This window comes from Manis javanica, chromosome 10 (genome assembly GCF_040802235.1).
Source record: "Manis javanica isolate MJ-LG chromosome 10, MJ_LKY, whole genome shotgun sequence".
NCBI classification, from domain to species: Eukaryota; Metazoa; Chordata; class Mammalia; order Pholidota; family Manidae; genus Manis; species Manis javanica.
In genome coordinates, this window is record NC_133165.1 from 72,382,011 (window position 1) to 72,399,590 (window position 17,580).

Below are 17,580 nucleotides of genomic sequence, written 5' to 3' on the forward strand. Positions count from 1 at the left end.
CATAAGCAAAGTATCACAAATGCTGGATGAAGGGCACACCGAAGGTACCAATGGGATCCCAAGGAAGGGTTACTAATCAGACTTAAAAGCTTATTTGATTTAACCTTCTAGAAGAGATGGTTCCCGAGGTAGAACAGAAAACCAGAATGGGTTAATTTAGATGCAGTAAATGCAAGAAACTTTAGATGAAAATAGCAGTTTTGAAGGTTACAAGTTTGAAACCTCATGATACAGTGAGCTGCATAGAGGGAGATAAGCTTTGGGCGATCAGATCATTTAGGTTTTATTTGTTAAGGTAAGGAAATTGAACTTTTCTAAAAGGTCTGAGATACCATGGAAGATTAATTATGGAAGTAATGGATACTTTAGGAAGATCATTCCAACAGCAATGTGTGGGCTGAAGTAGGACTGGGTAGGAGGCATAGTTGATGAGGGTAATATGCATGAGGTGCCCTAAGAGCTTAAGCAAGGGCAAAAGCATTTAGTTAAAGGGACAGATTCCAAAGTAAGAAGCTGAAGGACTTGAGAATGAAAGGATATACAGAGTGTGAGAAAAATTAGAATATCTCAGAGCCTTATGTAATTGCCTGGATAGTGCTACACGCTAAGTACATATGACCGAATGAATGAGTGAAGTAATGTTCAGTTCAACAGTGGTATTGTTCATATCCCATGAGCACTGTGGGGCATTTATTCTTTATTAGATGAAGACATCCAATAAATAAGTTTTCCTTAGAAGTTTGTATAACCATAAAATAAAAATGGAAGGCTCTGACAGGAGGTTCTTCTCATTGTCAGATACTAATACGTCCCTGTTCAGCTCACTGGATTCTCTTTGTTTTTGTCTTGCTTGGCTTGTGTTATGAAGGCTCAGTTTCTTCTACTCATTAAGCACTTTCATTATGGATGTTTGTCCTTGATGGTCAATCTCTTCATGATTATAAATCATCACAGAACATATTTAATTTATACATGCACTATCAACTATAATCTCACAAATCCATGTTAAATAATCTACAGTCAATATAGCCTATTATGCATAATTCACTCCAGAAGTAGCAACAATTTAGACTGACTGGTAGGCCAAAGCAATTAATAAAGTGTGTTTTAGCTTTATCAAAATTGTGAATTATTCTAAGTGAATTATTCTATGAAAAGTTATTGGTTCATTAAGCACGTATATTCATATACTATAAAATTTAAAACAGGAAAATACACTTTTACCTGTACTACATTCTAGTTGCTCTATCATAAAAATATATATTCTTTACTAATTAAAATATAGCTAAAAATCCCTAGCTAAGATCCCATTTTATAATAAAATGGGAAGTTTTCCTGAAAATTCTGTAAAACCTTATTCATAAGAAGAGAAACATTAAAATAAATACATAGAATTCAGTAAATAATATGGTTAACTGGAAAAGCAATTCCATACCACAAACAAGTAACTAACTTAAAAATCTAGAGAATGATGAAATCCACTTAACTATAAAATTCATGTAACATCATTACAACATATAATTTAATATTTTAAAGTCTATCAAGAGATATTTTAGAACCTTAGAGACTATTAAGAATAGTATTTCAAAGGTCAATTATGTTGTGGATGTTTGAAAATAAAATTTCTATGAAACTGAAAACTAAACCAAAGTCAAAAAAGAATGTAGACAGTGAGACAAAAACAGAATGATTTATTGCATCACCAACTATCATTTAACAAAATGCTCCAAAAAAACATACTAAATATTGTTTTTCTAACTCGACATGGAAATAACAGTGTAAAATGATAAGAAAGTAAGTACAAAAAAGTTGTATCTCCTAAATAGAGAAATCTACAAGTAACCTCTTATGAATATTTATATTAAGAGGCTGGAGGTTTAGTTAAGAGTATGCTATCATGTTAATATGTAAAATCCCAGAAGAATTTCCTCTTTATTTTACAATATGACAGCCTATACATTTTCTGATTATATTCACAGGAAAATATGACATAACAATATTAAGAACAGATTTGCTGAGGAAAATTAAATAAAAATTCCTGAATGAAAAATACTGCATGCATACTGGATGCTCACAATATTAGTCATTTTAACATGAGAGCAATTTGTAGGGTTAAGATGACTGTAGTTGGATACATTTTTCCAAGAAAAAGATATGACTCAGAAATAGTGTTACAGACTTATTTCTACCAAATGTCTTTCAGCATATTGTTTTAATTAAAATAGCCTAATTGAAACAAAGTCTGAGAAATAAAGAGTTTAGCTAATGGAAATTGCACCAAACTGTTTATACATACTTTCTTTCTGACATTTTCACAGTGAGTTTTAGTACCCTCTCAAATCTTGAAAAAGTAGTGCTTTGAATTTATTGGATTCACACACATTTCTGGTAATATTGTCAAGGGTACAGGTAAATAAAGTTATATACCAAAAGTCATATTCTACAAAGTACACAGTTTCATTTTGAACCACTTTATATTTTGCTCAACACTATTTCTTTTCTAATTTATGTCATCTTAACACACATATTTTAAAATTATGAACTTGGAAACAAACCCATTAAGTTCTCTCTGCATTTCCAAGGAGAAGTGAGAAACAGAGAAAAAAATTTCAAAAAACAATGTTTACAACATATTACATAAATAATTACCTATTTTGAAGAAAATGCTTCTATTTTTTAATATACCAAAAAGATGTTTAGAATAACATATATTGATTTTAGGACAGAAAATATCTGTTTGCATTTTGGTTAAGAATTACTAACTATCTCTTATTCCATATATGTGATAATGCACTTTTTGAGATCTTTAGTTAAAAATCTAAGAAAACATTCCTCCTCCCATCCCACCCCCACCCTGAATTTTGTGTTGTTTCTGTGCAGGTAATAATAATTGCAGTTACAAAAATAGAATAATTGAATGAACAGAATTCATCATTAGAATAATTACATTGTACTTTATTAAACAAACACAGCATATAATTTAGCATTTTAGGGATAAGACTCCATCATTCTAAATATTTCTGTTACAAAAGAAAACGTCTATAATCACACTGCATGGAAAATTTTTCCTGTATATCTTTTACTTACTTTACCATTTTCATATGTTTGAAAACAAGTTAAGCTATTTCAATCTCATAGGCTTTGGGCCAAATTTATTAAATTGAGAATGATGCCAATTATATTTCAGAGAATGGGTAGCAGAAAAGCAATGAACAAGAAACTTGGTTACCACATAAGTCTCTCATATAGACTGATAAAGAGCATCTTTCCTATAAAGGTTAATATATAACCTTTAACATATATTAACTTATATGTTATAATATATAACCTTTAACATATATTCAAGATAAATAATAAATCAAAAAGTTCTTTACAAACATATGGACATTCATGCGAACATACACATCCTTCTACATCTATCTTTCTGAACATTTCTCTTTCCAGACTAAACTTTTTGAGGACAAAAAAAACCCAGTCTTTTACACTGTTTCTTTTCTAATTTATGTCATCTTAACACACATATTTTAAAATTATGAACTTGGAAACAAACCCATAAAGTTCTCTCTGCATTTTCAAGGAGAAGTGAGAAACATAGAAAAGGAGCACAAGAGAAATATATTCCAGTGTTTGATCATACTTACATTCATATCTCCTTTAAAATGCTTTGTGTTGATGCCCTAGTTATGTTAAAAAAACTAAATCCCCCATGGAGTACGTAAGATACTAACAAAATCTTCATCATCTACTATCCCTATACTTAGACCTTCATAGTAGTCTTCAAATTCACCATATGACACTTCATCAGACTTGCTGCAAGCATCTTTTAATGTTTCTAAAAAAGATGATTTGATTTCCTCCTCTGTGGAATGGCCTGTAAAATAGTACTGACTATGAAACAATATTCTTAAAAGTCTAGAAAATGACTGATGATGACAAAGGAATACTTAATAAAATATTAATAAAAATCTTGCCTCTTAAAATCTTTTCAACAATTTGAAATCTTATGTCAAACTACCTTCTAATTTATTTAAACATTTTCTTGCATGAACTGGAATTTAATAGTGATGACTTTATACATATTTGAGACATCTTTAAAGCTTCTCATAGGGTATATCCTATATGTGTAGGCAAAATAATAGTTACTACTATAGATATTCTTGTATTTCCTAATATTCTAGAGGACTGAACTTCATAAACATTTGAAAAATGGAAAAAAGAAAACGAGTAAAAATTTCAAAGATTTATAGGCTAACATAATGCAGTGTATGAAAAGCATCCGTAAATTCAGGCTTTCATTATTTTATGTATCAGTTACTCATCAGTGCAGCTAGAAAATATTACTGCAAACACAGGATTCAGAGGCCTTTGAAAATTTTTGCTAGAAGAACTTTCACTTGATTAAATCATTCTCTTTTAATTTCTTATTTTAAGTAGGCTATTTCCACTGGGTCATATTGAATATGATTAATTTTATACTAAAGGAAGATGCTATTGAGAACTGCATATGTTAAAAAAATGTAATTCTTTAGTTTGTTAAAAGAGAACATAAAAATCTGATTCATCCTTTTTAAAAAATTCATATGATTTTTAATTTAGAAAGAGAACAATAAGCTATTTAAGTAAGTAGCTTTGATCATATTATAGACAATTAAAGGGAAGGAGGACTCTCAGCTTAAATACATTTCTCTAGGAAGCCTTCACTGACCACCCCTACTATAGGCATACCACCACAGAATTTACCTCATTACCTTGCCAAACCCTCTACCCCCACCCTCCTTGCTCGATCTACTCCCAGGATCCTGGCAGAGAACAGGGAAAAAGACATTTGATAACTTTTTACTAAGAAACAAAGAATTAAAATATGAAAAAAAGCTATAGAAGATGGTCGGACAGTACACAATGAAAATAAACAGAGGCCCATATATAAATGCAGAATAAGTGTCGGAAAAATCTATGTGACTCTTTAAGTCATTTTAAAGTCAGGTTGAATTTTAAAATGACAGATTTAAATCGGAAGACCACTTTAATTGTCTAACAAGGTGGGAAGAATTAGGAGAAGAGTTGGATCTTTCTCAAAAACCAGAGGTCCTCTAATGGACTTGAAGAATAATTCATTGTAAAGTATCTTCCAAATAAAAGAATAAAATCTGCTTTGAATAGCAAATAATTGCTATCTTTTAAAATTATACATGAGAAAAACAGAACAAGCTATTATTTTATAAAAGAAATGCCAGTTTGAATAAACAAGGACTGAATAACTGTGCTATGCAGAGAGGATAATATAAAACAGTGAATTTGTGATTGTTAGTCAAGGATAAAATTAATCAAGATGGAATCGATGTAAAAATATATATGTGTTTGCAGAAGAAATTTTCCCATTTACCATCCATATTTTTGAACAGATGAGTTTTAATGCCATTTTTTTATAAGAAAAATATTTTTTTGTTTAAATTTATGTTCTCAATACTGAAGAATTTTTTAGCTTTCTTGTATCTGCACCCAGGAAATTCCTACCTTGTATCATATGTAACTAACCCTTCTTTCATCCTTTTAGAGACCTAAAAGTATTTTAATAAATAATATTAAATTTCTAATACAATTACACAGAAATACATTTGGGAAGCCATATTTCTATTAAAGCTGAATTTTTTTTAGGAAAGTATTTTCCATAGTTTAATTAATTATGTGTGATATAAGATTCTTAATTTGAAGTTAGTTGTAAATTCTAAGCAATCTATAACCCAGAGATGGGCATGTGAATAGATTATAATTTGAAATGATAGCAATAAAGGATTTTTTTCCCTTTTTTAAAAGCAGTAAGAGGTTTTCTACTTTTTAAGGTTGTTCAGCTTCCTTGCTTAACTTCCTTAGTGTGAATGCAAAGACAAAGTATGGAATTTCTTAAACTAGCAAAGGCTTATCTAACAACAGCAAAAATAAAACCCTCACCAATGATTCAATGACACATAATAAAACTAGTGCTACTTAAGAAACTTAATTAAGATTATTAGAGGGGAGAAGTCAAAGAGAAAAAAATATAGTGGTGAGTCACCTAATTTTGAAATATGTAAACTATTTTGTTCCTATATTTAGTAAGACTAAGTAAAGGAAAAATGCAGAGAATGACATGGGTTTAAAGGGAAATATATGCTAAATACATTTAAATAATAACTAAAAATTTTGTATGGCAATTGTAGTTCATTTAAAGTCATTGGTATGTAAATTAAGCTCTGACATTAGAAATTGAGAAGCCAGTGATGATTAGCTTTAACCTTCATAACAAATCCTGTTGATTTTTTTTACTGCACAGTTATAAGTAATAAATAAACCATTTATAAGGGTTAATGATGATAAAGCAAAGTAATTATATTGTATCTCCTTTTTATATTAAAAAAAGGAAAATTCTAGAATTTTAATAATATATACTCTACAGTATTTAACAGTACATAACCAAAATTATAAATTAGAAAGAAACCAGTCATATAATATAAATTACAACTGGTCAAAAGATATACAAAAATATGTTTAACCTCTCTAGTAGCCAGAGAAATGTGTACAAAACATTTGTTAGCTTATCAGATTGGCAAAAATCTAAGTGTTAGAAAAGTGGTAGGGGAAATAATTTGGAAGTATCAATTAAAATTTGAAATGTAGATATTCTTCATCTTGCTATTACCCCAATGAAAAGGCAAAAAATGGGCCTAAGGAGTCACAAATAATCATATTCATTGCTTCATTGGTTGCACATTAATAATTAATAATTAAAAAGTCTACTACCAGGAGACTAGCTAGGTAAATTGTAGTATACTGACTGTAAAAAGGAATAATACGCAGCATATACGAAAAAGGTGGATCAATGTAGATTAACATGGCAAGTGCTCTAAAACATATTGTTGAGTGTAAAAAGCAAGCTACATAGCAATATATTTAATGTACCTTTCATGTCCAAAAATAAAACCTTGGAAAAGTATTAGATTTTTATAGTAGCTATACAGATATGAAAATTCATAAGTTAGGACTGAAATATATGTTAAATGATAATTGTTACCTCTATAGAGGAAAATGTAATGAAAAAAGGAGTTACTGTGACCAAATGCTTTCTCTATAATAATTTGTTTATAACTCAGTTATGTAAAGATTAAAGTCAGTAGAAACAATTAATTTAGTAGGTAATGAGGCTCTAGAATTATAGGACTTCCTGGACTTACAATGGCCTTATGTCCTGATGAAGCCATCGTAAGCTGAAAAATACTGAAGCATCGAACTTTCAAGAGAAGAGTAACACAGTTAAGATTCCCTTTAATACTCTGATCAAGGAAGCATTTACTTTATACACTGTGTCATCCTGCACTGAAGCAAATCATGGATAGACATGTGATTCTCACTATCCTTAAGTAGACCAAAGCTAGTGAAAGCTGCTGAAGTCAATGTCCTTGAGCCCATGGTCAGAACAGAGGTGGACAGTGTCATGGAAGGAGGAAACCCTGCCCAGAACCCAGAGCAGATTGACACTGATGGCCTTTTGGGTGGGACAGACTACAGGGGGCAGGGAAGGGAAGGAAGAGTACATCTGCATTTTCATCTGCAAGAAGAGCATAATAATGCATACCTCCTAGGTTGAGATGAAGAGTAAATAATGCGGTATATGTCCAGCACTTTGCAACATGCCAAAATACATATATATATATATATCTGTACTTTGAGATATTTTTTTATATCCTCAAATTTTGATAGACATATGTATGTTCATTGTGTGTATACCTCCATCTCTAGAGAAAGATATTCCCTCATTCTGCCTTTAGTCTTCAAGTATAAGCAGATACAGTAAAACTAACTCAGAGAAGTTGCACATATAATAATTACCTGTTCTCTAAATTTATTTGGTTCTTTCTAACTCAAATTGTTACTATCTCCTCAATAGGAAATAAAAGTTCAAGCTCAGTTATAAACATCAAAGAAAAAATTAAGTATAGACAGTAGACCTAAGAATTTTTAAATGAAGGCGGTCTAATAGCTCTCACATTTCTGTTTAAAAAATAATTGTCAATTTTCTCCCTTACTGGCCTCAAGTCCACACTATAAAGTTGTATAACTTAAAGATACTACTTTTATTTACTAACACTTAAAAAAATCTAATGCATTTGACTTATAATAATTACCTGAAATTACTTGAGGATGTTGTTTTGCACAATAACATTTTCTTATGTCTATAATAGGTATACTGCCAGTTTTGTTGAAATCCAGTTTCATAAAGGCCTAAATAAAGAAAGAAATGTTTATTTTTTTTCTATGAAATCATTAAACATGAGAACCAAATTTTCTACTTTGTAGTTGGTTATTATTGAGCTTTTACAGTGTAAAAGTACTAAACTGTTACATGAAGGAAGCATAAGGAATACAGGGAGAAAGATTTGGGAGCATACTATTAGATAACCTGCTCTGGAGTGTTCTTCTACCTTCCTGACCTTGAGGAAGTAACCTAACCTGGCTTTCTTCCTCTGCACACTGAAGAGTGAAGTCAAAGACCTCTCAGGTGACTTCCAGCTCAAGGAGTCACAGGAAACTGATACACGGCCAAGACAAATTGCCTGGACTACTGTGACTCAAAAAGTGAACTTGCAAATATTTCATCATTAAAATCAATGAGAAAGTGAAATATTTTTTAAATGGCTTTTGTTACTCTATTTCCTGAAACGCAACACTTCTTTTTGAAATGCTAGTTGTTTTATTGCTCCTCTAATTCAATTCCATTTTGAGTATCATAAAGTATAAAATATTGTATTGGGAAGGGGAGTGAGTACATAGAAACACACGGCCAATACACGGGAAGGGCCCACATTTGTAGAAGTGTCAAAACTAGAATCAAGTTTGTTCAAAATGTGTTCACAGAAATATGACACCCACTTTTGAATGAACTGTACCCCCCAAATTCACTTGTTTTAACCCTAACCCCTACTACTTCATTATGTGACTGTGTTTGGAGATAGAACCTTCAAAGAAGTAATTAAGTTAAAATGGAATCACTAGGGCGGATCCTAATCCAAAGTGACCAGTTTCCTTGTAAGGGGTTTAGGACATGGGCACGCAGACTGAAAGCATGTGAAGCCCCAGAAGGAAGACAGTCAATTAATTACAAGCCAAGGAGAGAAGCCTTAGGAGAAGCCAAACCTCCCAGCACCTTGACCTTGGACTTCCGACTCCAGAACTGTGAGGCAATAAATGTCCGCTAGGTCACCAGTCTGTGGTATTTGCTACGCAGCCCCAGCAAACTACTACAGTACTTCATAATTCTAGATGGGTCTCTATTCTCAGCACAAATACTTAGGAAGGAGATAACCTTCCAGTTCTACTCCTGATACTCAAACTGTCACCAGGGCATGTAAAGTATAAACAAATGCAAATTTATAAATATTATATGATGAATTTGTTTAACATAAGGTTTTTATCATGTCTTTGGCCAATAAAAATTTTTATATTTTCTGTTTGAGATGTATATCTAACCTAGTTATTTCTATTACTCTATAAACAGCTTTGTTTCAATATTAGATAAATATACATTTTATATTATATACATTTACAAAAGAAAAAGAAACCTATATTACTTAAAAAGCTCTAAAACTGTATTATTTAAAAGGCTCCCACAACCTGAGTAATATGCACTTTTCTATAAAAATCAGAGATTACTGTTTTTAATTCCAATTTAGCATGGTCATTTTAATCTTGATTTGAACATTTAGCATGCATATTATAAAAACCAGTAAACATCTTTTAGTGATCATTCTTAGATAGCACATGTTTGAGCTTTAACACTGGGACAGCCACAATGCTAATTTTACATGTATAATCTCATTCAATCCTTACACCAGTTTTATGAGATAAGAAACTGAGTCTCAGAGATATTTAATAACATTTATATAGATGATAATTAATGGAGCCAACAATTTATAGAACTAGCAATTTGTGAACCAAAATTTGATTTCAGATTTTATTTTCCTTTTATAATACTTTCCCAAAATGTGTGCATAAGTTATCTTGTTTTATCCTGGATAGTTTTATGTGTATGTGTTTTCGTGATTTAGTGAACCCAAAATACATTACAGGTAAAGGGATTTAAAACATTTTCAATGGCAATTTACTAAAGATTTAAAGTAATAAACCAACCTATTAAATAAATTAACCTATTTGAAAGATATTTAACAAAGTTACCTTTCGAACAAATGCTTTCCTGTATTCATTCATTTCACCAATAATGGCACGCTTGAATTCCCCATAATCAACCTTGCCACTGTCGTTGCTATTCAGAACTAGCCATGCAGACTCAAAATCCTAGAAATAATCACACAGAGATCATTGTTACACCTTTGTCATATATGGCCACAACACTAATCATAATAATAGCATTTTATTACATCTTTCATAGCCCTATACAAGGTAGTGTACATAGTAAGACAATTTCAAAGTTATATGTAAGTCCAAGCAAAGACATCAAAAAAGCTGTTTAAAAGAACTCGGTGATGGACAGTTCTGTAAAGTTAAGAACTTTTATCTTTTCAAGTTCAATTCCTCTCTATACAAAAAGAAAATGGTTTACCATTTACTTGAAATTGAACACTGAACTATTTTTAATGTATTATATGTGTGACAATTAGAAAGTTGCTTCAGGTTTTGGAATGCCTCCAATAGAATTAGGACCACTAATTGTATTTCTGTCAGTCTTCATGCTTGGAAGTATGTAAGATTTGAACAAGTTTAGTATTATTTTATGATTTGCTCTGAAAAGTGTTATACTGAGTGAATTCCTTATGCCAGCTTTTTCATTCTACCATTGCCACTACTTCTTTAGCAAATGCATTATTTATTAGAATGTTTTACCAAGAGATTCCTAATCACAAAGAAATTACAGCATGAGATTTCCTTAAACTCAGGCAAATATATTTTCAACGTTTCAGGCAAGTTGTTAGTTTCAAGTTGAGAATGTAGAAAAAATATCTAGCAAGGTGAATAATGATAAATGATGGGTGCTCAAAAAATTTTTTCTACTTCCTCCTAATTTTTTCAATTGAAAGTTTAATAAGAAAAACTTAATCTTAAGATGCTCTGGCTCTCCCTGATTCTCAACAACTCATACACTTTTTTTTGTCTGTCATAATGCCTTGTACAAGATACAGACTTCAAGTGTCTGTAAGATAAGTAATCATAATATGAATTATAAAATCATAATATCAATCAAAGAAGATGAATTTGCTCATCCAACTCATGGAAGACTAAAATTAAAAGACATTGCTTGAAGCTTAAATAATTTTCAAGAATTGAATAATTGACCAAAAGTGGCAACAAATTTATACAACTCTTTCTTTCTAAGATACAGTAGAGGATGGAAAATAATTCAGATAAAAAAATGATCCAAATTCATGATCATATGTTTATATAAATTAGGCTGTGTATATATCAATATTTTTTTATTTCAAATCAAGGAGAATGACTATGCCTTCCGAAAAACTCATTCCACAGTTAGACCCAGTCTGGTGACTTTTATGTTCTTGTTTTTGCCAAACATTGTGTTGGCAGTCTCCCATGAAAGCTCCCAGTAAAGCTGGAAATATTATTTTTTAACTGAGAAAAAGGGAAGCTTACTCATATTTTCATAATATATGTTCTACTTAGGTTACAAGTTTTATATAATTATTTTAGATTTTATTCCTGAATCTAATTATAAAAATGTAGCAAATCAAAAAGAGAATTTTTGTGGTGATGCACAATGAGTACCAGACTGGCCCACATTACCTGGGTTCTAGTTCTATCTCAGTTATTAATTACCTGTGTGATTGTGGATAAAGACATCAAGTCTTTCTAGTTTTCTATTGTTGCTTTTTAAATTTTTATACAAGGAGATGAAGGTTAGATGACCCCTACTCTGTGTCACTATGTGAGCCATAAGGTTAAATTTGTACAAAACACAAAAGGCAGATACACCACTACAATGACAAGCAACATCGTGCTGGCACAGAATTGTACAGTTAATAAGGCAAATTCCTGTGTAATTTTCTCATTTAAGCTTCAAAGCAATTCTGACTACCAGTATTATGTCTGGATTGCCCAGGCAGAGCCTGTCAATCGAAAACATTAAAAGACCTATTTAAGATCACACAGTTCAATAGAACTTGAACCTATATCTCATGAATTCAATTTATAGTGTTTCTTCTACAAAATTAACCATATCTATGACAAGACCAATTGAAAAGATGGAAGAAAATCAATGTAGGAGAATCCTTTACCTGAAATCTCTAAGGTAGATGTGTTTCAAATTCATATACCTTTAGAAGAAAATACCAACTTCTCAGCGTGGCATACAAAGCTTTAATATAATGGACCCTGCTAGGCATATTTTTCCCCATTCTTTTTTCTTCCTTCCATTTATCTATCCATTTAAACTAAGGCATCATCTATTTATTCAGCCCTTGCTGTATTTAGGTCTCTATTCAAGGCATTAGAAATAGAGCAGGGAACCTGAAGTACCTTGGTCCCTGCTGATGGTACTTACATTCTCCTTGAAGTCAGAGCCAGAAAATAAAGTGACATGAAGAAAATAAAATGGGTTAGTGGTAGACAGAGGACTAGGGTTCAGATGGGGTGCTCCTTTAGGCAGGTGTCAGGGCAGTGCTCTCAGTAGAGAAAGCCTGAATGATGAGAAAATCCAGCCATGCAAAGGTCTTGTGGCAGATTACTCCCGGTGGAGGGAACAGCATGTGTGAAAGCTCTGGGCAAGGGTTGAACATTTTGCAATAACTGCACCAGGCCTCCCTCTCCCCTTCATGTCTACACATTTGCTTCTCCCTTTTGTGAAGTATTAATTGTCTGACTCACGCTTCTTCTCCCCTCTTATCTGCTTAATTCCTCCTCATCCTACTAAACTCAGATGGGATATATCCTTCTCCAGAAATCCTATGTTCTCTCTCTCTCATAACCTGGCTTGTATTCCCATGTGTTCTGAAAGCATTCTCCATTAAAAACTTATTGTGTTGTAATCTTTTATATCTTTCTTTCCCTTGAGTATGAAGGTCTTAAGAGTAAAGAGTGTATCTTCTAGGAGCTTAGAATGATGCTGGCTATTAAACTCTTAATAAACAGATGGGAGAAATAATGAACACTGAAACAAAAAATCAACAGGACTTGTTGCCTGATAGCTTAACACTGATAAAGAGACAAAAAGGAGACGAACTACTAAAATTTCAGTAGAAATGTGAAGAATACTACTTAAGAATATCATTCACTGCAGAGAATTGTCTGTGGCACATACGTTTTCAGACACTTCTAAGTGAAATACTTTTAGAGCTTGCTTTAAATCTGCTTTATCTAAAAGTCCATTTCCTTCTTTGTCCATTTGTTGAAGGTATTTTCCAAATCCAGTCAAAATACGAACACCTCTATTACACAACTGTTCTTTTAGCACATCTGTTTAGGAGAAGAGAGATGAAAAATAATTGTTCCTACATACAAATGTATCAAAATTGCAATTGCTTTATAAGAAAATTAAAGTTGTTGTACCTAATATAAAGTATATGAATATACAACCAGATTATATGTATGACTGACAAGACTTGAGAAAACTGTGCTTTTAGTAGATATAAAATCACATATAAATATACCAGACCTATAGCACCCCTGTGTGGTGGAAAGTGTTATATATTTTAAATAGAGAAAAATCATGGTTATCTTCATCAACATGAAAAAAAATGTGACAAAATCTTAGCTTTAATTTTTCAGACTTCCTCTTCATCTATCAACCCCACATCTTTAATCTCTTTCCTCTTTCTTTGCTGTTACCAAGTGAATTACAAAACTGATGCCAGGAAGTCACTCAAAAATTGTCAGTTCAAAATATCTAAAATAGTTTGAAATCTTCAAATTGCAACTTATATGTTAAATACCATCAAGGCTTTGGAGTGCTATCCTATCCTTGGGTTATTTAGAGTAACCTTTCTCCTAGGGCTCTATGAGAAGTCATGTCCTCAGGCCCCTGGCATTCTCCCCCTGCCACAGTGATTCCCGGTGACACTTGTGTCACCTTCACTTAAGGCAATATAGGTAAGTTTACTAAAGCAGTTATTCAATATAACACATTATGAGAAAAAAACAAATGTCACAGGAAAAAAATATATTAGACATGAGAGAATGGAGAAAATCATTTATTAACAATGGCATCAAGAATATTTGAGAGTTCAAATACCAGTCCCAACAACTTTTAAATCTGTTTCTCACCTTCTTATTCACATATCATCTCTAAATGATAAATCAGAATTTATCAAAATATGTTGTATTTTGATATTATATGTTAATTTCTGTGATTGTTTAATGCCTTCCTCCCTTCTTGAATATGAGATTCAACAAAAAACTCTATTTGAGCCGACTAGTGGCAACAAAATTGAATTCTGGAAACAAAATTAGTAAAATGTTTTAGTGTCTAAAGTTTGCATATATTTCATTTATTATCCACAACAACTCTATAAAACAATAATCATCCCATTTTGGAATGAAGAAAAGAGGTGCAAGAAATTTACACTGTGTCATGTATCTACTGAATGGCAGAGTCCAAACTTGAATCCAGTTGCCAGTTTGAGCATTTTTTTATACCAGGCCACCATAAATCTCTTGAGGATATCATCTAATGCACAAGATAATTATTATATTACAAATATCACTTATATTTTACTCATTTCATGGATAAAACCCATACATCAAGCACTTTCTGAAATTCTTTAATTCATAAATCATACAATACTTGTTATTCAATCAGATAGCATCATTAAAGTAAGAGAAATCCTAAAAATATTTAAAAATATGTACATATATAAAATTTATGTATATGTATACTATATATATATGTGTATACATACAATGGTATAATATATATATTAACTTATTAAAAGATAAGCAGGAAATATAAATCAAGTACCATAAAACTAAGAAATATCTGGAAAATACTGCTTTATTGCTTACAAAGAAAATGATTGAAAATTAAAACTGAGCACATAATAATGATACATACCTTGAATGGCCTTTAAGACCAGCTTGTCATTGGTTTCTTGATTAGTTATATCATCCTCATGTTCCACAGAATCAGTTCTGCAATTTACATGTTGACAGTGATAAAAATATATTGTTTTGCAATCTTGAACATGGAAACTCTAAACTCTTCCCTGATCTAGACTCAAACTCTCAAACATAGTTGGAAGAGTGCCTAGAGATTAATCAAGTCCCTCCTGTGTTTGTTGCTTTACCCCCCTCCCAGGAAGGTTAAATATTCTAAATCAAGAGTAAAAAGACTTTTCACCTTTCAAGAACTACCTTTAAACATTATATTCATTTTTGTAGCTTTTGCAATGTTCTTTTAAAATATTTAATTAAGACTATTAAACTTAAAAGCAGCCTTAACTTTCAAACTACAAAATGTAAAAATGTTATTTGGAAAAGCCAAAATAGTTGTACTTACTTTGAGCAGTACAATAAACGACAAAGAAACACTGACTTCCTTACAGCCAATTTATAGAATATGGCCTCTGTTAGTACATTGGTATACTAATGTACACATGGCACATTAGTAAACCAATTATTGTCATTTGAATTTTATTTAGCATCAAGAAACACCCAGGAAGAATAGCATATATATATATAATATATAAATATTCTGTGATTTATAAAACTCAAAATTCATTTGTAGCTTTTCTTATTATTCCTATTATCAATCCATGAATGCTTATAGCTTTCATGAATTTTTTGATGAATGCTATAAGCATGTAGGACCAAGATATTATTTTTGTGCTAAAAAGAAAATAACAGTGAAAATGTGGGAAAAGTTGTTACAGTATTGTACTATATCTCATCTTTTAAAATGTATTACTTTGGTAGCATATGGTTAAAAAAAAGTGTTATGGCACAGGCAAATTAATAAAGTACTTTAAACCAACATAAAATGGGACTTTTTAAAATCTTTTCCTGATACTAACTGTTCCCTCACATGGAGTGTATTTGAGTACAAGATAACACATAAAATAGACAAATATAGTTATGTTTTATTTTTTTTTAATATAAGCTTTGACTAAAGTCAAAGTGCTTTGGGATAGAATCTCATGTTAAGATAATTTTAAAAAATAGTGTTTTCCCATACTTCCAAAATGACAAATGCATGTTTGACTTACTTGAGAGAATTCAGAGCTACCTGGTCAATGTTTGTGATTCGAAGTGTAAGTAATGTGTTTTCTGTTACGCTTTCTGGAAGTCTGGGATGAGCAGCACTCAAAAATGTCAAGTCCGCACCCTAAAGCGATTAACAAATGAATTATGTAGAGCTAGAAAATGTATAAGAAGTAAAATACAACTAATAATAATATTAAATATTTAATTTTAATTACATGTAACATGGTACTTTTATACTGCTAAAAATGTATATTTAGAAAATATTTAGAAACCACACAAGCTTGAGTAAAGAACACAGGGAAATTAAGGAACTAACTTCCCAATCAACCTCTCAATTAGAACAATCATAGGTTTAACAATTCATGTGAAAAAATAAACCCAATATTTTAATAAGAATCAGAGGAAGAAAGGATGTTATTTCAATCAAAATTGTGACATCCCTGAATACAGAAATAGAGCTATTGATTCACAAAATGATGTACTGCAAATTGATGAACTCTCATAGATTGATCACACTCCCTTTCATTTGGTCTTTTGTTGACAAACACTATATTAATGTAAAACTAATTTTAAACTAATTAGAGCATGAAAAAATTCCTATAAAAATCCTTAATCCAAACTTAGAAAATTGTTATTATTTTAATTTCTGAGTTGCTTAAATAAATATGGTCAAATATGGACAAATGCAGGATTAAAATAAGAGGCTTAATTATCTCTCTTGAAAATAAGGGAAGAGATTCCTCTCTCCTTTTTTCCGAGAGCATTTACTTTAGCATACTTGTAAATAAGTATCAGAATTTCTCCATTCTTTGAAATGTATATAAATTCCTTTGAAATTGTTTTATTAAGCAATTATAGACACTACATGATATGTGTGCAGGCATATGCACATAGGCATGTGTGTACATACATATGTGTGTGCATAAGGGTTTATCTACACAGTCTGTCAGTGCATCTGGATCAATATATGCACGTATGAATGAAGATATATGGGCACACTTTCGTGTATGTGTGTCTATGGGCACATGTGCACGTTTATATGAGTATATCTTAACAACTGGCACTAAAATTTCTTTTATGGAGTATTTAGGAAATATCCTTAGTGGGACATATAGAAATAAAAAGATAAATTCCAGTAACATCTCGAAAGCAGAAGAGGGACCCACCTCCTCTCTCACACACACACAAAAAGAAGGATAAGGTTGAATATTTCTGCATAAAGAAATGGAAGATTATGGGGAGAAGCAAGAAGTAGAAAGAGCCAGAAAATAGAGAGGAGGGCCTTTATAATTAAAAATGTTTAACGGACATATTTTTAAGAATAAGAATAGATAATAATAAACTGTTGCTTATACTGCTGCAATATAAGGCTTTCTCCATATCCTC

The 17,580-nt window shown here is 31.4% G+C and overlaps 1 protein-coding gene across 5 annotated transcripts in view; it reads right to left on the minus strand.

Annotated features, from left to right (window-relative positions):
• Nucleotides 1–1,677: 1,677 nt before the first annotated feature.
• Nucleotides 1,678–17,580, minus strand: part of CAPS2 (calcyphosine 2) — a 41,628-nt gene continuing 25,725 nt past the window's right edge. For all 5 annotated transcript variants that reach the window (XM_073213333.1, XM_073213334.1, XM_073213335.1 and 2 more), the window contains 6 exons: nucleotides 16,197–16,315; nucleotides 15,047–15,123; nucleotides 13,298–13,452; nucleotides 10,207–10,326; nucleotides 8,160–8,256; nucleotides 1,678–3,871 (listed from right to left, as the gene is read on the minus strand). In XM_073213333.1, coding sequence (XP_073069434.1) covers nucleotides 3,696–3,871; nucleotides 8,160–8,256; nucleotides 10,207–10,326; nucleotides 13,298–13,452; nucleotides 15,047–15,123; nucleotides 16,197–16,315 — 744 coding nt within the window. In that variant the 3' untranslated portion in view covers nucleotides 1,678–3,695. The remainder of the gene's footprint in view (nucleotides 3,872–8,159; nucleotides 8,257–10,206; nucleotides 10,327–13,297; nucleotides 13,453–15,046; nucleotides 15,124–16,196; nucleotides 16,316–17,580) is intronic.